The sequence below is a fragment of the Metarhizium brunneum genome, chromosome 7, assembly GCF_013426205.1.
Source record: "Metarhizium brunneum chromosome 7, complete sequence".
NCBI lineage: Eukaryota > Fungi > Ascomycota > Sordariomycetes > Hypocreales > Clavicipitaceae > Metarhizium > Metarhizium brunneum.
Genome location: NC_089428.1, coordinates 1,155,726 through 1,176,755, shown reverse-complemented (window position 1 = coordinate 1,176,755; position 21,030 = coordinate 1,155,726). Strand labels below are relative to the sequence as shown.

At 49.8% G+C, this 21,030-nt stretch overlaps 5 protein-coding genes across 5 annotated transcripts; 1 reads left to right on the top strand and 4 right to left on the bottom strand.

Annotated features, from left to right (window-relative positions):
• Positions 1 to 253: 253 nt before the first annotated feature.
• Positions 254 to 2,401, bottom strand: LEU4 (2-isopropylmalate synthase; the record flags this gene model as incomplete). Its single annotated transcript, XM_014688459.1, has 4 exons — positions 254 to 418; positions 497 to 2,074; positions 2,170 to 2,314; positions 2,394 to 2,401. The coding sequence occupies 4 exons, from the start codon at positions 2,399 to 2,401 to the stop codon at positions 254 to 256; spliced, it is 1,896 nt and encodes a 631-aa protein (XP_014543945.1).
• Positions 2,402 to 4,094: 1,693 nt separating this feature from the next.
• On the bottom strand, positions 4,095 to 4,681 carry RIB7_1 (2,5-diamino-6-ribosylamino-4(3H)-pyrimidinone 5'-phosphate reductase; the record flags this gene model as incomplete). The annotated part of the gene is made up of 2 exons (XM_066131771.1): positions 4,095 to 4,511; positions 4,586 to 4,681. The coding sequence occupies 2 exons, from the start codon at positions 4,679 to 4,681 to the stop codon at positions 4,095 to 4,097; spliced, it is 513 nt and encodes a 170-aa protein (XP_065987889.1).
• A 2,325-nt stretch (positions 4,682 to 7,006) lies between these two features.
• Positions 7,007 to 7,291, bottom strand: G6M90_00g109060 (uncharacterized protein; the record flags this gene model as incomplete). The annotated part of the gene is made up of 2 exons (XM_066131770.1): positions 7,007 to 7,202; positions 7,263 to 7,291. The coding sequence occupies 2 exons, from the start codon at positions 7,289 to 7,291 to the stop codon at positions 7,007 to 7,009; spliced, it is 225 nt and encodes a 74-aa protein (XP_065988003.1).
• A 2,604-nt stretch (positions 7,292 to 9,895) lies between these two features.
• On the bottom strand, positions 9,896 to 11,674 carry G6M90_00g109050 (uncharacterized protein; the record flags this gene model as incomplete). Its single annotated transcript, XM_066131769.1, has 6 exons — positions 9,896 to 10,162; positions 10,235 to 10,567; positions 10,627 to 10,890; positions 10,951 to 11,206; positions 11,272 to 11,490; positions 11,559 to 11,674. The coding sequence occupies 6 exons, from the start codon at positions 11,672 to 11,674 to the stop codon at positions 9,896 to 9,898; spliced, it is 1,455 nt and encodes a 484-aa protein (XP_065987899.1).
• Positions 11,675 to 14,414: 2,740 nt separating this feature from the next.
• abaB (Conidiophore development regulator abaB) lies at positions 14,415 to 20,853 on the top strand (the record flags this gene model as incomplete). Its single annotated transcript, XM_014688462.2, has 5 exons — positions 14,415 to 14,461; positions 15,669 to 17,177; positions 17,237 to 17,886; positions 17,940 to 18,587; positions 18,641 to 20,853. 5 exons carry the CDS (start codon positions 14,415 to 14,417, stop codon positions 20,851 to 20,853), a joined length of 5,067 nt encoding a protein of 1,688 aa, XP_014543948.2.
• Between the last annotated feature and the right edge of the window lie 177 nt (positions 20,854 to 21,030).

Below are 21,030 nucleotides of genomic sequence, written 5' to 3'. Positions count from 1 at the left end.
ATATTACATATTCTGAGAGAGAATACCCAACGAATACAATCTTTGTTCATCAACAAGCTCGCTTTTAAGGGTGCATTAGGTTGGATACATGTGCCTATTGCCCCGACATCTTCCCCGGGGAGACCTTCGCCTCTGAATGCTTTTCTTTTTTTTTACCGAAATCCCCAAAGGCCCGTTGTTTCACACACGACGAAGAGCCAGAAAATAAAAGACAGAGAATGCGTCATCCTCCAGCATGACCCCAGATCCTACTCTACATGTCGTTGGCCTTGTCCTCCAGGACAGAGACCACACTAGAAGCCCCTTGAGGAACACTGGCAGATTCCTTGGCTGCACCATTAGCATTGTTGGGACTCAGCGCTTTCGGTCGAGACGCAATTGGCTTTAGAATAGGGCTTCCAGGCCTGCTCGTGATAAACTGTAGATGCGTGTCAGTGAAACCCGTCGAAAGTAGGAAAGAACAAGTCGCGTCGAACGGCATTGCGCAGCAGCTTACATTGGTAGCAGCGCTCAGCAGCGCGATCAGGGAACTTTGAACCACATCCTCATGAATGCCGATGCCCCATACCATCTCCTTGGTGTTTCCAATCTTGCACTCAATATATGATGCAGCCTTGACGCCACGACCCTCGCCAATCGCATGTTCCTTGTAATCATTGACGTCCAGGTCAATGCCAAGATCCTTGAGGGCATTCGCCATGCTAGAGATAGGGCCATTGCCCCGTCCGCGGAGCTTGATCTCCCTACCGTCGACTGAAATGACGCCCTCAAAGACACGCATTAGGTTTTTAGTATCCTGTGTCTTGCCCGGCGACGGCGGTGCAGGAGATTGCGAGCGGTCAGGGGTAATTGAGTAATCAACAAGGGAGAATCGAGGGTTCTCGTGAAGGTAGTAGGTCTTTTCGAAAAGATCTGTGATTTCGTCGGCTAGAAGCTCACGGCCAAGACTATCAGCCCGCTTTTGAACAACCTTGGAAAAGGCAACTTGCAGACCGCGAGGGATATCCAGGTGAAGCTTGCGCAGGATGATCCAGGCAGCGCCACCCTTGCCGCTCTGGGAGTTGACACGAATGATAGCCTCGTAGGTGCGGCCAATGTCCTCTGGATCCAGTGGCAGATATGCAACTTCCCAGCGGTCCTCGTAGGTCTTGCCCTCGCGTCGGCGATTGTGCATCGATTTTGATATGGCGTCTTGGTGACTTCCCGAGAAGGCACACACCACCAGGGAGCCGGCATACGGGGCGCGAGGATGGACGGGAATCTTGTTACAGTTCTCGACCACGTCAATGATTTGGTTCAGGTTTGAGAAATCCAGGTTGCAGGGAACGCCTTGGGTATACAGGTTCAGGGCCAAGGTGACCAGGTCAACATTGCCGGTACGCTCGCCGTTTCCAAAGAGACATCCCTCCACACGGTCAGCACCGGCCATCTGAGCCAACTCTGCCGCTGCAGCCGCAGTGCCCCTATCGTTGTGGTTGTGCACGCTAACGCAGACCTTTTCGCGTTCCGATATATTCCTGCAGAAGTATTCAACCTGATCAGCGAACACGTTGCAGGACGCGTTCTCGACCGTAGCCGGCAGATTCACAATCATAGGCGTCTCAACTGTTGGCCCCCAAGCCTCCTTGACGGCGTTGCAGACCTTGACGGCAAATTCGGGCGAGGTATCAGAGAAGCACTCGGGGCTAAACTCAAACTGCCAATTGGTGCCTGATTGGGAGGGGTCGTCTTTCGTCAGGGACCTGACGACCTTGGCGCAACGCACAGCGAGCTCAAGAGTGTCCTCTTCGGAGTAATTGAAGACGATTCTCCGGAAGCACTCGCTAGTAGCGAGATAGATGTGAATAATGGCATTCTTCGCACCCGAAACAGCCTCAACCGTGCGCTTGATCAGATCCGGTCGACAGGGCGACAGCACCTGGATCGCAACATCGTCTGGAATGGCCCCGGGGGTGTCAACCAGGCGTCTCGTGAAGTCGAAATCGGTCTGGGAGGCGGAAGGGAAGGAAACTTCAATTTCTTTGAAACCTATATCGCAGAGCATCTTGAAGAAACGCCATTTCTCCTCCCCATTCTGTTATTCGTCACAGGATCATCAGCCGACCGCCAAAACATGGCTGAGATGCTAGGGTGCGCAGCACCTTTCACGTAATTGGGAGAGATACATACCATTGGGTCTGGGTTGCTCTGGTTTCCATCTCTAAGGCTAGTTTCCAGCCATCGAGGGGCCTTGTCAATCGTTTTGGAGGGCCACTGGCGATCGGGCAAGTTGAGAGGAGGGAAGGGCTTGTATTTCTTCCAGGGTTCCTTGAGCCTGGATGTTGGTAGGCACGGGGTCAGTATTATCTTTGGTATATATGAAGTAAATGCAAAAAGAGGTCCCAAAAACGTACATAGGCATCTTGCAAGAAGCGTAAGCGCAAGTTGGGAGTGGTTGCGAGGGTGCTTAGGATTTGGGTGTTGGGCTGCGACTGCGGGGAGTGGCGAGAGCCGTGAGCGCAAGCAAAAGAATGCAGATCAAGACGTCGGATTGGAAGAAGACCTAGATCCCAAGGAAGAAGAGGACAAGAGTAAAGAAAAACTGTCAGATTCGCAGCAGGATGCGGCTGGGACGGGCAAGTAGAAGAAGTTGAGTTGAGTCACCCACTTCAGAGTCATAAGTCGGAGGCGCCGATTGCCGCTCGCCGTGACCCCTCCAACATTTTCTTTTTCATCTCCGACCGCGGGGCCGTCGTGCCATTATTGTGGGTGACTAATCGCAGGGTCTTTGATAGGTCGGACAAGCTCAGCATATGTGGACCCCTGTGTGGACCTGCCTCCACAAAATTCCAAGTACCGCCATAAAGTCGGCAGATCTTCAGTGATCAACGTCAATTCCTCCGTCCTTGTCTTTAAAGGCCATGATATGTGATGACATCGTGTCGGTCTGCTTCAAGAATATTTTTGTCTGAGCTGGGAATATACGTCTATCTCCTAGTAGACATGTCCGATCGGATTGCACTCCCCGGCGACAACTGCATGTGGACGTTTATTGTTGAAAGTAAAAACAGAAGACCTACCAAATTAAACTCCACAATTGTGTGAGGCTTCCTCCTTTGGCAGAATGGTCAAAAACATTTATGAAGCCGTTGGATCCATGGTTAAGTATTGAGGTAGACGTTGAACTATCGAGATGGATACTACTGCGCGAATAACTGTCATCATGAGAGCCTCACACACAGGATGTCACCCCTTTACTGTTGCACCATCAAGGGCTGCCGGGATCGCTCTGGACAGGCCAGGAGCTGTCCCATCACGCCAAAATCGCACATCCCGCACCACCGCAAGCTCACCGGCTTTTCCACGTTAAGGGCTGCTATAGGTTATGCAGCGCCAAGAAAACGGTGTTGCCACGGATGATCTCGAGCCACCGTGTTATCAGTCGTAAGGAGTGCAAGCAGAGACATTGCGAAGTGACCGCCGGATTGCCACAGATGGTTATTGCCGGGCTTTTCCATTCTGACTGCTTGAGAGAAGCTGGGTCAATGGCATGAGAGATGGCCCTATCAAGTGAAGCTGAATATCTGCTAGCCCGCCGAGTCAACTTGCCCTCCCTACCCCCCGATCAGGAGGCACGGCAGGAGCTGTTGTTCATGCTAAAGTGAGAATCAGTCCATCAACACACATATCTCTCAATACAATAAATATTACAATAGATTTGAGTGATGGAAGACAGGGTGAACCAATTGCCTTTGAAACGCCGTGGCAGCAGCCCTATCATTCGGAACGGAGGGCTCAATGTTCATCCGGAAGCGTCGCTGTCACGATGAATATTTGGTCTCCAAATATCTTCTGGCTAGAAATACGCCGTAAAATTATAGTGAGGTGTTTGTCGATCTAACAAGTCAAGTATATCTTCAGCGCCTAGTCCAGATCCATGGTAAACTAGTCACGACCAGCCTGTAAACCAGGTTCGTCTCTTGTCTTCATTATTTGTACTTGTTTCTACCAAAGGATTTTTCATCTTCACTGTAGATCATTGCTATATTATGCTCAAAATACCAAAGAAGTAACACGCAATGTCTTCCTCCAGGGCAATTTTATGCTTGTCACGACTAGGAGAAAGGTATGATTAGCCTCGCAGTTGGGATAGCTATTCCTGCATCATTGAAGCATCTCTTGGGTGATACAACCACTCCACCTTGGCCGAGCCATGTTGGGGCTATGGTGACGATGACCATGTTAATGTTTGGCCGGTACTGTGGCGAGAGCAACGAGTTGATAACCTGGCCACCTCCTTCAACCATGACACTGTTGAGTCCATTTTCCTTGAGCTTCACTAGCAGGATATTCCAGTCGAGGTGATGCTCGCCAATGTCCGAGGTAGCGATTTCCACAATGATGTATTTGCCTCCATATTTCTCCGGCGGTACCCGTTTGTCTGCTGGGGGTTCCCTGAGTGCCGTGACGATCCATGGTGGACGCCCGCAGCCCTCTCGATATAGCTTGAACAGCTTTGAGTTGTCGATAAACTCCCATCGGGCCGTAGGAGCAATAACAACTGGTCCTGCTGGCCGTCGAGGCCATCGCCACCAGAACCACAGACCCCGGCAATGCGACAATCAAGGCTGGGGTCGTCAGCGACGGCGGTGCCAACACCAATCAGAATGCCGTCATGGCGAGATCGAAGGTAATGCGTCATGGCCTTGGACTAAGGTCCGGAAATGGCAGTGGGAGCGCCGGGCGACAGGTGAGCGACGAGTCCAGCGATGTAGCAAATGTCAGTGTGGTGAACGGCAGGTTCGAGTGACGAGTTGAGCAATCCCTTGGCGGTAAATGAGGCTCAAGAAAGACCCTGTCTGACGGTGGAAATTCCATGGCATTTTTCGGGACTGGCGACGCCATGTTGGTGGATGGGATGAGAAAGGGTTTCGGTTGGGTTGGAGCTTTATGTGACGGCTGGATATCTCAATTCTCGAGGGCAACAGGCAAGAGTATTGCAGACGGGGATGAGAAGTCGAAAATGAATGGCACCATGCAGTTGGCTCCTGTTGAATCAATGTTACACCCCATAACTGCCACAGAGCAAAGAGACTTAGAATATACAGCTTTACTCCTACACGCATCAATCAATTGATGTACGTACGGAGTAACCCTAACCCCTACCCTAACCCGCAACCTCGGACCTTGGTGGTGGATGAAACAAAGTCACAAGTCAGACTGCGTATTTTAGCCGAAATGGACATCTTTTTGCATTTACGTAATGCGAGAAACGCAAACTTGTGCCGCCCATCACGGCCGAAACCCGGCGCTACTTTGCTCGTGATGTCAACTCGGATAAATCTGCCACTGTTGATGGAAACATCAAAGCGATTCAACTGCCTGGGGCAACTGGCAACAATACATCGAAAGCAATAAACGTATCGAGACTCTGGTATATAGTGCCAAAAAATACAAGCAAGAATACTCTATTTATAGAATTAGGAAGAATTAGTTAACAATAAGTCTTATAACGTACTCTGTTGAAACTTGGCTGAATCCCATCCAGCGCTTGTAAGCTAGTCAACAACAGATTCCGCCAAATCTGCCCGCATGGCTTGTCTTGGCCCGCTGCTGAATTCCATAGTTACATGTTTAGAAATGGACGACGAATAGCTGTGATATTGATGGAACTTGCTTGAGTACTATGCTACTCCTTGCTTTGTGTGCAAAGTGGGCATCATCCAAAGGCTACGTACGGGTCTGCAAGCCGCGCCAGCAGCCGACTCTTCATACTCTAGGCGCCGTAATTCATTTGGAACATTTCTTTTCGGGCGACTTACACAATGTTGGTTCGGTGACACGCCGTCTTTCCCAATGGGACAGGTTGATGGACAGGTTGGTGTCATCTACCCCGAAACACAGGGACAAAACTAAACAAGACCAGAAACCTCTGAGCTGCCGAGCCCTGATGTCGATTTAGTCTGGAGCTCTCAAAGCCGTTATACTAATCGAATTTGCGTTACAAAGAGTCCACTGTGGTAAGAGTAGCAAGTATACTCGGATACCCTGCATCTTAAAATCCGCGTGGTTGGACCAGGGACGAGAAATACCATGTCGCCATGGCAGCGAAAGTCCGGGTTTCTTCGGATGAGAAAAAAATGTTTCGAAGTCCAACTGGCTGTAGAGTGATATCATTTAAGTTGTCAACTGATGATTTTGACAGCATGTCATAGTCGCTGACAATTCTGCGGGAACTTTGCGAATTTTCCGTCCCGCCAGCAGTATCGTCACGAGTGGGCCAGTCAAGCATTTTCTCAAGGCCTATAAAGGCCAGGATAAGGACATTTTGTCCCTGTTCTTCATTATATAAAACCCTACAGATGCCGTGGATCGATTGGGCGGTTCAACATGTCTACCCAGAGCACAGCATCAACCCATGATAAGGTAGCATCGTGGGATACAGGTTGCAAAAAGTACAGTGAGCCGTCAGGGAACGTACTAAGCAAATGGTACAAATGTCAAAGGTGGAAGCTGTGGGCTCTATTCTACGGTATAACCGACGCGCAAGATATCGCCGAGATCGCCGCAGGCCACGACGGTTAATATCGCCCTCAAAAGTGTGGGTGTGGTGTAGTCGAACAGAATGGGCGATGTATAATTCACATGCGTGGTTTAGCCAACTGATGCCAAAAGACACTGCATAGGTAAGACGAAAGGGCATCGGGGAGCACACAACAATGTCAACGGTTTGGCGTATTGAGTTGAGTTAAGTTGTAACGGACAAGCACAGTCGGTGAGAGCACCTTGCCCGAACAGCACCTCCTAGAATACAATAGTCTTGTCAAATTCTTCCAATCCCGTCGACTTTAAGCTGCGGTATCGGCTAGATCTCTTGATGCGTCGTTGCAGGCACCGCGACTCTGCGCGACATGCAAGTAAAAGCCAAATCAAGGGCTGAACACCAAATTCCCCCTCTTGAGCAGACACGTTTCCAATCCCTCAGCAGCAAGTTCTTAAAGTCGCGCCTGAACAACTGTCCCAAACATTACTGGGTAGGCTGAAAAGCCTCCGAAACTGCTTTAAGCTGGGCGGCAACACGCGCCTCGCGGGAAGCAGGCCCGCTCGAATTCGAGTATGGATCTCGTTCGAAGAACAAGGTGAGACGGTCGTTGCCGAGATTTTGCTCGCCGCTGGCAATTCCGTGGTTCGTATAAGCGTGATCTGGCTTTGGGGGCGCCGATCTAAAGCGACAGGGTCAGCAGGGACTATTCGTTGAGGCTTGCCAACAGTCGTCACGTTACCCGTTATAAACCGCTCCAGCAGAAGGCATTTCTTTGGTTAGGAGATACGACGGACAGGCCACGCAAAGGTCACGGGGTCGAGGATCTGGTGATTTCGCAAGAAAGACTCTTGTAAGTGCATATACTGAGCGAGTTTGGCAAAATGACAAGGAGCTAGACGTCACGAAAATCACGACTTAGTTACAATTGACTAGAACAACTCCCAATGTCAAACTGCAAACCGGAGGGCAGACTACGTCCATCGACAGCAACCAACCATGCGACAGCTACAACGCCTTGCCAACAATCGACAGCCTCAGAGGAGCCAATCTCACAGCGGCACCAACTACGGGGTATAGACTTGTGCTGACAGGCAGCTGTTCTAGACCTTGAAGGGAGGTACAGGGCGGGTAGGGTGACAATGGGGTTTGGTGTTGTCAGGGTGGTGAGAACTGGTAGACGGGTTACTTGGAGGACACCGGCGACAGTACACAGCCAGTTTGTGCTTGGCTATCTGCTCAGATAGCCTCGAGAAAGTGATGCTGGGGAGCGTAGACAGATGCATGACCAGAGACTTGCTGCACATATCCACATGGGACTAATTGAGCACAGCAAGCGCCTCGTGCATTTGCCCAGTACCGAAAACCCCAGAGAGCTGTTCCAACACATTCAGACCAGACAAGACTGTCAGCTGGATGCCTTCCAGACGCAATGCATGCTCACATTTGCGGCAAAGGATGCGTGGCTTGCAACATGGGAACACAAGGGCTGAAGTAAAGGCTTCGTTCCTCGGTCTGGTGAGTTTGCCGGGCCAGGAAGAACAGACCCCGCACGGCGTTCACTTTTGCCATGGATGAAATCCCACTTCTGCAATAGTGAAATATGGCTGTTTCGCTCGGAAATAGGCGGACTGTTTTGTGCTCACCAGCTGTGAAAATTTGCCGGTCTGGCGGCGACATGGCGGCCGGCCAATGTGAACATGCTCCAACCGCAAACTTTGGCTTCGAGAAGTGCGACAACTTGCATCCACGGGCACAGGTCGCAAACGTCGTTTGCTGGGCGGCAAAGGCGTCGAAACCAGCCGAGGCAAGGATCAGGACGGCACAGAAAGTGAGGCTGGCAGCGTGGCAGCGTGACGTGTCGAAATGTGTGTCCGCCTCACTCTGCCCGCTTCACTCTGCCCGCTTCACTCTGCCCGCCTCATTCTGCTCACCTCATTCTGCCTGCCTGCCTCACTCTGTCCGCCTCATCTTCGTCGCATGCGAATTTGGTAGACGCTCTTGCCGTGGTGTCCAAGCACTCGTCTGGCCCTCGTCTGGCCGCAGCCTGCGACTGTGACCATTCCGACGCAATTGTCTCGTGACTGTTGTCTGGACCGGGTGAAAAGTCGGACCGGTAATGACAAGGGGTAGTGCCCTGCACGATTGATAGACAGATATAGGCTAAGAGTCTTATTAGTTTAGGTATGAATAGATAAAAAACTCGGCACAATTGGGCGCGGTTAGGGTATTGGCCAATTGTGGCCAATTGCGGCCCCAAGGAGTGCTCACTTACGGTTTGTAGTTGAAGAGTGCTGCGTATCCTGGAGGAAAGAGATGGTGTTGCAAGATGGAAACACGGTCGTCGAAAAGTTTAGCCTCGAGGGGAGACTGCCGTTTATGTAAATGGATACAAAGCTCAACATGCTGGGCTGAGACGAGTGGGGACCCCTGATGATAACCTGAGACAGGTATGCACTGTGTATTGTGTCTTGAATGCAGCATCGCGGGCATTCCGACATTGAACGCACCGGGCCCTCCAACCAGCCAACGGTGGCGGGCCGTTGGCGCCTTCATGCAAGCCCTGGGCCGGAGCACCTGCGGTGCCAATTTATTGCATCGATGTCGGCGGACATGGAGTCGCCTGGCTGCATCAATGTGCCATGTGGACACCGATCCATTTGCTTATCATTGATGCCTTGTACCATGCCAGCTGCAGGAAATCTCAACCAGCATATCGATGCAACCCGTACCAGAGTAAGCTTCATAATCCACGTTGTACCGGACCGTTGATCCTTGACTGCACATCCACAGTGGCCTTACGTATGCAGACTGTAATTGACATATGTAGGCATGGCATATCTAGGCGCCGATTAACATTCAGACAGAGTCTCTAGGCACAACAATCGCCTGTTGTTGGAATTCAAGGAAGGCATCGCCTCACTTGCGCTTCTGCCTTGTTCACCAATCATGAGTCATGACACATCTTTACCCAGCTTCTCGCAAGCGATTGCGGTGGCAGGCGTTCGAGATTCGAGCTTTGCATCATCGGGTTATGGAGAGGAGATGTAGTCAGGTGTACAAGGTAGCACATGTGGCTTCGTGTCCGTTCCCTTCTTGGAAGGTCAACGGTCTGGTAGAGTCAATGTTTACCATGCGTGTCCACCATCAACATCGGACATCACATCACCAGGGGGGCCACACCCAAACGCTGCGCAGTGAAGCGGGTGACTCGGCGAGGCCAGTCATGCCACAAATAGGAGCGAGGAACATGACGTCATTCGTCTTTAATGCTGGCCTTATTACTGGACGCTTTGACGGGTTGAACCAACAACCGCACGATGCCTGCGTCCATCAACACAACCGTGGAACCGCACTCCACCTCACACCCGCTACTCAGTAGACATATCTGAATTGTGAGATATCCTTGTCTGTCCTGTCCATCAAGTCGGCGTTTTCCATTTCAATTCTCCCCGGCACATCACAAGCCTGGTCCCGACGCCGGTTCTCCCACATGAGATGGAACCGGAAGGCCATGCAAGACACGAGACCAATGCCAAAGCATATCAACATTGCCAAAAGTCCCGAACTATACGTCGGCGCCTCCTTGGCGAAAAAGAGCTGCGGGCCAATGATATTACCCGTGCAGTAAGCGATGAATGACTGTCCAGTCCAAAAGCAAGTTAGTCCAGCACACCACAAGTCAGCCGTGAAAGCATGATGAGCAGCCCTTACAAATGCATTGACCGTCATTTTCTTGGTAAAGCCGCCAAAGTTGCCCGACGCCATGGACATTAGAAGAGGAAAGTTTGCCACATAAGCAAAGACAAGGCAGAAGCCTGCGTAGCGCGCCCACTTCTGCTCAACCGAGCACTGCCGGATAACAACACAGCCAGCAATTGCGACACAAAAGTTCCACGCCATGAAGTAGGTTCTGGTATTGCGGAGATACGTAGAGCCCGCAGTGGCCAGGAGCACGAGCGCAAAGGAGACCACATAGCTGGCGGTTTGAAGGAGCAGCGTCGGGAACGTGTCGAAGCCCAAACCGTGGATGATGATGACCCCAAACTGCACATTTTGTCAGTTCCTGTTTCAATTCTGAAGTGTCTGTTGGGCAGGATTCGTACGCTATGCACACCACCGCTCGGAATGCTTCCGCACAGCTGAATGACGACAATGAACCACGTCTTGGCGTCGAGAGCAGCCTCGCGGCACTGTTTCCACTTGAACTGCGAGCTTTTAATACCAGTCATGTTCTCTTTTACTCGCTGTATAGCCTTTCTACGATCCTGCTTGCTCATGAACCAAGCTGTCATGGGAACGTCGGGAAGCAGGAAGAAGAGGCAAATCGACCAAGCCACAGTGCTGCCGCCAAAGATGAAAAACACAGCCTGTATCAAACAACACTGTCAGACACATGAAAGACACAATATGCAGACAGCGAACTCTACCTTCCAAGGCGCAATGCTATCCATGTGTCCGATTCCGTAGGAAGCCAGACCGCCGGCTATACCTGCGATGGTGTTGCCCGTGAACCATGCCGCGTGCCGGAGAGGCTGCTCGGAGCGCTTATACCACATTGCCACGATGGCGGTCAGGCCGGGAGCAATGGGAGATTCGCAAACGCCCAGGAAGAAGCGGAGGGCGAGCAGGTCGGCGGCCTTGGTGGTTACGGCTGTCAGCATCAGCACCGCGCCCCAAAGAACGCTGGACCGGGTGCTTGTTATCAGTCTGGTGTGCTCAAGTGGGAGGGAGGCCGTTTTACGACTTACACTGCCACGGCAATCATCTTGCCGACTCTCCAGCGCACCATGATCATACTGGCCGGGTATGCTGCGATGAGGAAGCCAAAGTAGTATGTGCTGTTTGCCCATGAAAAGTCTGTGCCGCTCAGGTGCAGATCCTCGCGGAGTCCAAGGATGGCTGTGAATCCGATGGCCGATGTGCCCAGGAACTGGAACATGTACGAAGCCGCCATGATGGGCAACAGACTATTCAGTCATGTCAGCTTTTGAAATGCAGACGGGTTCTTGGCGGCAACGAATAATTAGGGACATACTACAAGTCGATCCTGCGGAGGAGTCTCTTGTTCTCTTCTGGGGTGAGCTCTTCTGTAGCTGCAACGTCATTGTCGGCATGGTTGGACTTGAGCTCGGTTGCGTCTACTTCCTCCATTGTGGCTTGGTAAACGCCCGGTCTGGTGATATGTGTTGCGGTTTTCAGCAAAGAAAGGAAGGTTATTGCTCTGCCTTAAGATCAAAGAGATATCGACAGAGAGAACTCCAGCTGCCGGGGTGATGAGGTGGAATAGCAGGGTTGAGATGATGAAAGAGCTTACACGGCGGCGCTCTGTGTATATTTACAGTGCCGTTGCAATATACCGACTAGCCTTGGGCAAGTACTGCTTATATTTATTAGTCAACTTATACTTGTTCAAGCCCTGGGTCCAAGACAAGTATAAACAATCACTGGCGGTGCATTGGCCTCTGTCACAGCATCATTCCCAGGATGGCATCATGGCCTAGTGTCTCATATCTGTCTTGGACAATGATTGTATGCTAGCTCGAGGTAGCTAGCTCCCTGCACCTCCATTGATCTGCTGCCCCAGGCTAATTGGCCGAGTGCTCCCGGGACAGCGGTTTCGGGTTCGAGACGAAGAAGGGCCGTTCGTGAAGCACAATGCAGACGATTACGCTTTGCGTTATACTCGTAAGCTTACCCAAGGCGTGAATGGCTGGCGCCTAGAAATCAATTCTGACATTCTTTCGGCTCCACGAGCTGGGTTTTAAGATGTTAAGAATGACAGAATGTCTACCAAGATGGTGAAAATAGAACCAAGGACCACGAGAGAATCGGCCCACCACTAGATCCAAGACATTGGAAGGCCCGGGTATACTTGAAAGGAGGTGGCAGATGACAACGTTACGAGTGCTGTGACGGCTACTGATGGTACTAGCGAGTCAACAGCTCATGGGCCTCTGAATGCCAAAAGTATCGCGAGGACAGTCGGGGATTTTCGAGCCAATGGTGCGGGTGTACTAAAGAGACACGATATTGTGGATTATGTGGAGTGAGATAACGTCTGGTGGGAACAAGACTACCGAGTCCAATCTGCCGGATATCGCTACGGCTAGCTCAGCCCACGGCAAATAAAGTTGCGCATTTGCGCCTGATCTACTCGCCTGTGCGCACAAGACTCTGCATGGAAAAGGCGCGCCCTAGATGGACATCCAGGTATCAAGGGGCGCCACTCTACAAGGACAAGTACTGCATATGTATCTACGTATTAAGTTTATGTCAACCTCTGAGTGGATATACGTAGCTCAAACCGCTTGTCAGCAGGAGAGAAGTGTGCGCTTCGGATTTATATTTTTTTTTAGATTCCATCTCCGAGAGGTCCACCGAGATCAGGCCGGCAAGTACCGGTCGCCGAATATGCCCCCGTATAATACGGAGTAGTAGCTTAAATAATAAAAGTCCTGTGCAACTGTCGGAGATGGCAAAACAAATTGTAAATCCGAAGCACGCTCGCTAGCCGGTTCTGGCCAATCAGAGATGTCGAGACGATCCTAATAGGTAATATGCATGTGGATATCCGAGAGGGGCCCCGAGCAATTCACATCCAACAGCCGGCATGGATCGATCTCTTTTTGTAAGTGCCGCCTCCCTTGTGCGCCCCAGGCCCCCAGCATTCGTCAATCACGAATCCGTCCTGTAGAGATGTGAAAATGGATACGTCGTTTATCTGGATATTTATATCAAGCTTGATATACCGGTTATCTACTATTCTCTGATTGGCTTTTTGCCCTTGTATCATGTGCTCTACAAGCTCCTAGGCACTTGCAGAGATACTGTTGAGTTTACAACAGCAATTTTGTGAAGTGGAAGATGACGAAACTTGGGACGCTTTTTAGGGTCTGAGTTGATAGCTTTTTATTGTCGATGATGGAAAATCCTCCGCATTTGACCCCGTGCCCTTTTATACATGTAGCCGGTCAGAGGCCCCTGCCCCCTTCTCTGACGATGACCCTCAAATTTGACCCAACAGATATGTGCAAGTAGCCTTAATAATCCCGTCCAATGATCCAAAATTACCCGCAATGCCGCATGTGGCCATTCCGGCGCTTCAAATGCGCTTATAACCGCTCGGATTGTCATGTGTCGTGTCCAAGGTATTCGAGCGCCCGTTGTTACACGGAAATGGGCCGGTTACATAAGGGCTACGGTCACGGGATTAAGGCAGAAGGTCCTTACTAACTTCTTATATAAATAAATATTTTTAGTCCCTTAAGGCCTTAAGAAAAACTAAGGACCTTTAATATTAAAGACTATTATTAAATAAATTAAGTAATTACTCTAAGCTAGGCCCTTGTCACACCCGTTCTATAACCCTCGCATTTAGGAGGCCATCAGCTGGTGACTCTTTCAAATGTTGGCCTTGGTGGCGGCCGTCACAGCTCTCGAAGCGGCCCAGTTTCAATTTCAGAGCACACAATAGTCCGTGAAAGCCTTTGGGGTTGCCACTGCCCAAGTCGAATCCCCAGTCAAATGCCGTCGATATCTGTTGTAAGTTAGCTTAGCTGGCTTCCTCCAAGACGCCGGTGTCATGGCCGTCTTTGCTGCTCATATCACTTAATATAACTTACTGTTTGTGAAATTATACCGAGACACTAATAAATCCATTGATATGCTCTTTGCCCTTCGTCTGATGTACTCCAGCCACTGGAATTCTTGTCTTTGTCTTTGTTGGAATAGGTTCCTTAGCCTGTCCGGCTATGCCGCATCAGGAGACCCATTATGAACGATGCTTCATGTTGTTCCCGCAACGCCATCATTCTTGTTCTTGAACTGAGCAGAAAAATCCCTACCGTTCATGTTAGTTCTCCAAGGTTCTCAGCCACGTAATAGTATCAACATGCCTGGACTTTTTATTGATCCTTTGATCACGGATACGCCTGTCGAGTTTGTAACACGTTAACTCAACCAGTAAAGCAAGGGTCTTCTTGAAAACTGACTTCCTCTGACGATCTTAGAAGGTGTGGAAAGTCAAAGAAGAACAAAGATGAACGCAAAAATGAGGTTTCGGGATAACGCATGATGCGCACTGGCGCGGGCAAATCCCTTTGCAAAAGGCTACTTGTTAGAGATTGAATTGCCAACATTTGAACGCTTGATTGATCGCCACGGCCGGGCACAAGATCTTCCAGCAATGGAAAACTCACGCCATACCATTCAATGTTTGCACAATGATCTGCCAGTGGCTGTCGATAAAACGATACCAGACTCATCTATGATCTGATACTACTACCTCTACTTTCCATATCCGTTAGTTAACCCTAACCCTAGCCAATCCTAACCGTTATATTAAGTGGGGCTGCTATCAGATGAGCACCTGCACCTAATATCACCAAACGTCTTAAATGCCCCAACCTCGATATGGCATGCGATGCTGACGCCTTACACGATAAAGGTAGGTTGATTCATGGAAAAACGTCTAGATAATCAGACCTACGATAAGCCCGGTGTATCAGACACACGGCGATGTAGCCGCGTCAAAACAAGAGACGAAGCTCCTAGACTGTGGCTATGTGAAGTTTGAACGGCTGAAGTCGTTGGGGTGACACGAAAGAAGCGAACCAATACCCTAGGTACCCGCAGGGCCATACCGTGAGACTGATTCGGCAGTATCGATACCTAGCCTGCTTCCTGCCCAACGTGAGGCCTTCCTCTTCATCCATCTTCCTGCACGGATGCCTGATGAACATTTTCCGCTCGTCGCGCCGCGTCGGCCAGTGGAAGCATCAGTGATTCTTCAAAACAAGTCAGAGATCATTATTGGCTATTTTACTACTTATTCCACGGCCTCGACTCACCTTGCGTCTGCCAAATCTCCATCCGCAATACGCAATTTCCGACGGCATCACAGATCAATTAATTCTGAGTAGCCACCACCGCCTTTGCATCGGGACGTGGTTGTAATCGCCTGCGGCTAGAACCCCGGGCTCTCTGCCCGTGTACGCGATCCATGTATGTGTTTTTACTTCACTGCCTTCGGGCGCAGTGGCCAAGACTCCAGGCTCTGATGTTGTTGACATTGCGCCTCGACGGCCACAAAAACATTGAAGCCACTCTAGGGCCGAATGTGATATGCTAACGATATATCGCGCAGGGACAGGCCTTCTCAATTCGGAGAACACGATCCCCGTCACTCGATTACAGAAGGCACATCTAACTCATCGGAAAACCTGCTAAACCGTGATGGCTTCGAGTATTTATTGCAGACAGAACCCCCTTATGACGGTCAAGACAACACCTACGCCCAGATCGCTTGCAGCGTGGGTGGGTTTGACGGTTGGGGACAAGACACAGGCAGCGGCAGGGCTTGGCCGTCTAGAGACGAAAACAGAGATCGAGATTGGAGAAAGTCGCGAGACTTTAGGTCTCGTCGCTCACCGCCTAGAGGAAGACGGAGTCGAACACCCTCACAGTGTTTTTACGACAGAGACAGAGATGAGCTTTTATCAGATGGTCCCGGACCTCATGATATATCCCCGGGGTTACGTTCAAATCCTCCTCAAGGTACCCCGCTCAACTATAGGCTGCCCGACGCCTTACGTATAAATTCTCCCCAACCACTCCCGTTAGACTATGAGCCGCCGTTTGTAATGCAGACTTTTGAACACAGTGGTGGCTTCAGCATTGGGGTACGAGAAAGAGAGAGTGATGATCGTTACGGCGACCGATATCCTCGAACTCGATCTGAAGAGGCTCAATGGAATCAGGAGAACCGTGTCCCCGGAGATAGAGGCTCCCCAGGGGCAGACACAATCAGGCGCAGTCCCTGGGAGGGCCACGAACGCAACCACCCTCCAATGTCTCAAGAGCCGTCAGCCCAAGACCGAGCCGTCTCTCCGCCTCCTGTTGCACCCTCGGCTCCGGCATTTGGATCTGTTCCAAGTCACACTGGGAGTAACTCTGCCTTTATCCCTGCCCAAGTGTGTCACGGCTTTAACCTGCACCATTTTCCAACAATTCCTCCATTTGTAAACCCCGCCCAAGCACAGCAGTCGGAGCCCACGATGTACAAGCCTAAATTATCCTATAATTGTGCCGTGTCGACTTTCCACTATAACGATAATATAGGAATGCCTCATGAGTTTGAGCTTAAGCAGCCGATTACAACAGCTTCAGAAAACGGCACTTTATACACGACACAGTGGGATGACATTCTCTTACCAGAAATCCTCATAAAAGCTGATCGTGATGGTAGAGAAGGAGATCAAGAGTTTGAGAAGTGGCGGCCTTTCAATAATGACGAGGACTCTAATTCACGAGGATCCAGCAATGGGGCACGATCAAACTACAGTGCTAACTCAGAACAGGTCGAAGGTGTTTCATTTACTGGAGAATTTGGTTATGAAGCTCAATTTTCGGACGATGCAGACTCGATATACACAGCAGATCCTGATGTTCCGCTATCTAAGAAGAACGCAAATATCTGTTGGCTTGCGGACGACTTGTTTAACAAGGCCTTTACGGAGAAGCCCGATGAGGACGGCCTAGACAGAATAGAAAAATTGCTTCCTCAACTTCTAAAGACGTTTGCTATAAAGGTTGGATCTGGTGGTTCAACGCAGATATATAGAGACGTGATGGTATTTGTGCGAAGGCACAGAAGGTGAGTAGGGTTTATCCACCAATGTATCGTTGCCCGGGCTCTAATTTTACAACACATAGTGAAATTACCAAGGCCATGAGGGATAGGTATAATGAGGAGAATAACCTCCGCTCCGATGTTCTCGGGAATAATGTTACAAGAATAGATCCGGGAGATCTTGTCAGGCATTGGCGTCAGCACACAGATACATTAGAAGATCTGAATATTGCTCCTAATGAGATCTCGGGAGATATAAGCGATTATATCTATTACGAGGATCTTGAAGAAGCCGACCCAGCCGCTGATTCTCTGCCAGAGCTTTCTGTTTACAAAGATTTTATATCGAAACTCCCCGAGTACAAATGGCTTTTGGAGCGCATCCAGGGAGCCCTGTACATGGATAATGCTGGAAATGTGCAGACTAATATCAGGGACGCAATTTTACAGTGCCTGCCCAGAGCCAAAAGAATCAGCAGAGGAGCAGCACCACAAACGCATAATTTGACCTTTACTGCAGACTGGGACCTATGTGAATTTCTACAAGAACAAGGATACCTAGACAGCCCTGAGAGAGCAGTGGAACGGGCTATTACAATTACTGGATCGGAAACAGATGCTCAAGCAGCAACGACGGCACAGTATCTAAGTCAGACGTGGCCATCATCTGGCATTCACCTTTTACATGTCGTGAAGCGTGTGGTGCAGGATACTTGCACCGTACCATATCCTCGTGCGTAAACAACATATAAACCTGTTTTTTTGGTGTGCTAACCCTATCTCAAGATAATCTACCAGATGGGACACGATTAATTGTGTGGTCTCTAGGGCCGTGGTTTACGCTTGAAGTCATTGGGGTAGCAGACTCCATTGTAGAGATCGGAGAGCAGCTCGCTTGGCTCGGTTCGGCTCTCCGTGTATCCCCCTACCAGACGGGAGTTGCTGTCGTCAATGCATTTGTGAGCAGAATGTGGATAAGTCCAGCCAGTGAGGTGACCCAAGGATCCAGTTCAAATTTCTTCTGCAATATCAATTTTAACCTCGACGCCGTCGATAGCACTGGCGAAATACCGAATGGCCAGTGCTGGCATGACTTATTCCGAAATCCAGTTATAGTGAATGGCTATCCCATTCCGCGGAGGCCACTATCCAATATGGGACTTGAAATCAGTCTAGATACTATGGCGCACTTGGCAGGAACACGTCATATCCACCTCTTCAACAACAAGATATTCATCAAGGCCTTTTCGACCATGCTGGTTCCAACGCGACATTCTGACAATATCTTTGTTTGGCACTTGTTCTCTAAGAAGAATGGAGATCGCATCTCATATCTGGACAGCGATGGCTCCCACGTTGAAGAAACTAATCTTAATGATTTGGAAACAAGTCGGCATATTCTTGGTTGGTCCTCAAGTGTAAGATATATTACAGGTAAGAGTTCCATGCGACAGTGTAGCTTATTATCCGATGTTGACCTGTTTCAGGAGCTGCCGATGCAAATTATGTGATTGAAAGTTCCTGGTTGAGATGCCTTCATGAGAATTGCAACTTGAATGGGAAGGTGGTAACCCCAGGCCTATTGATTAAATCTGATCACGCAGCAGCCCTGGGGAAAAGAGACGTGTCACTACGAGTCTCTGGCGATACGTACAGGAAAAAGCTATATGCCCTGTCTAATGAGTACGTGGTGCTTTGGGACGTGGAGTGCAAACGTGGATGGTTGGTGAATGGAGTGAATGCATTGCTCCATCTCCTGCGAGCATCTCTTGAGTTTAACAAATCAGATGATTTCTCATTTAGATTTCTCTTCAAGTCTGACAAGTTTAGGGAAGCAAAGAACCCTTATACCGTCTCCGCAGCGCTTGAGGTTCTTATGAATGCCTCAAATCTCGACATGGAACTTTATGAGGAAGATGAGAAGGACGAATCAAACGCAAGCATCAAGTATCGAATTCGTGATCGCGTCAATGATTTGTACGGGACCCTTGAAAAACTCATTGATTACCAAAGAAGTATAACATCTGAGCGGTTCAAATCTTCTCCGCGGAAGGACCTTGAGGGCTGGGACTTCAAAGACATTGCAATAAACAGCGAAAATGCTATCTATCCGTGTCTCGCAAAGTTGAAAACGGTCGGCAAGGGATGGGTGGATTTTATCCGAGCTCTCAAGGCTGTCACAGTGTTTGGCAGAAACTTTGGTGCTTTACTTGACCACGTACCAGAAACTGGCAGGTGCAGGTACTGGAAGACATTACCATCAAACAAGTATTATCTGGCTGCTGGTATGGAGGATCTGAGCAGGATAATGAGCCGCTTGGGGGATCCAAGAGCGAATCCCCCACTATTGATAGGCTCAATTGCGTGGTATCCATCCGAGATCGCCACGAGATGTGCGTGCAGCGCCGGCACAGTGAAGCATAGCGAGCTTGCTCAAGTTCTATGGCCATCACATATGAGGGAGAGACTGCGAAAGAGCACCTCCTTTCCGCTGAACAAGATTGGCGCTGTGGTATTTGGTCACAATGCAGACATTAACTATATATGGAAAGATATCGGAGACCCTGACAAAGGAGAGCCTCCGTTATCGGGTGAAGAGTCAGATGATGACCCTGCAGATAGCGGGATTGGCTCGAGTGTTCGTTTGCCCACCGAACCTGAGTCACAAGGTCATTCACCCACGAGCTCCAGTTCCGGTATTCGTGCTCTTCAACACGAGCACTATATGATCGGAATAATTTGTGCCTTACCCGAGGAGTTGAAGGCCGTGAGGACCCTGCTCGACAGCCATCATCAAGATCTACCAAAGCGACACAAAGACATGAATACATATGTCCTTGGCTGCTTAGGAGGCCAGAACATCGTTGCTGCTTGTCTTCCATATGAAGATTACGGTACGAATGCCGCTTCCAAAGTCGCCTCAGACATGGAGAAAAGTTTCACTAATCTGAAATGGTATTTCGTCGTTGGAATTGGAGGAGGAATACCTTCAGAAAGGCATAATATTCGACTGGGTGATGTCGTGGTCGGCACCGGTGTCATTCAGCACGATATGGGCAAAGCGATGCAAAAGGACACCAAGTTTCTAAGCACAGGAATCTTTAAGCCCACGGCCACTGAACTACGGACTGTAATCAGTCTCGTTGAGTCTGAGCAAGAAGGCTGTCAAGTTTTCATGGAAACTTGTATAGAATTCATGTCCAGCAAGTCTGATGCCTATAAACAACCTGCGCAGGACCACGATAAGCTGTTTGAACCTCATTCTATACATGAAGATGGCCAAAAAACATGTGGAAACTGCAAGGGCTCATACTCTTCCAGGGGAACCCAGGAGCCCGGGCCGCGAATTCATTACGGTCGCATTGCCTCTGGAAACCAGGTTGTAAAAGATGCAATGATGCGGGATCGTATTCGCGCACAAACCGGAGCTTTATGCTTTGAAATGGAAGGCGCTGGCGTCATGACAACTGAACAATGCTTGATTGTTCGAGGAATATGTGATTATGCGGACTCGCATAAGAATGACGAGTGGCGTAATTATGCAGCGGCGACTGCTGCTGCTTATACCAAGTACTTTCTCCTCCGCATGGGCAGCTCTGCCGTGTACAATCTCGAATCGGGTCAGCGAAAGAAGCGAACGACCTCGGCTTTAGACGATGAGGGTTGCCGAAGGACCAGATTTCGGCTTGGTGAGGATTGAAATAGAAGACGGACGCTCCATCTCTACCTCCGCTGGCCTATTTACTGCCACTTGCAAGAACTGTCACCTTCAAACACCAACTTATTATATATAAGTCATAGTCGGTGGTAAGTTTCGTAAACGTTTCCAAATTCGTGCACGGGGAATGTCATTCAAGCGGACTAGTCTTGCTCACCG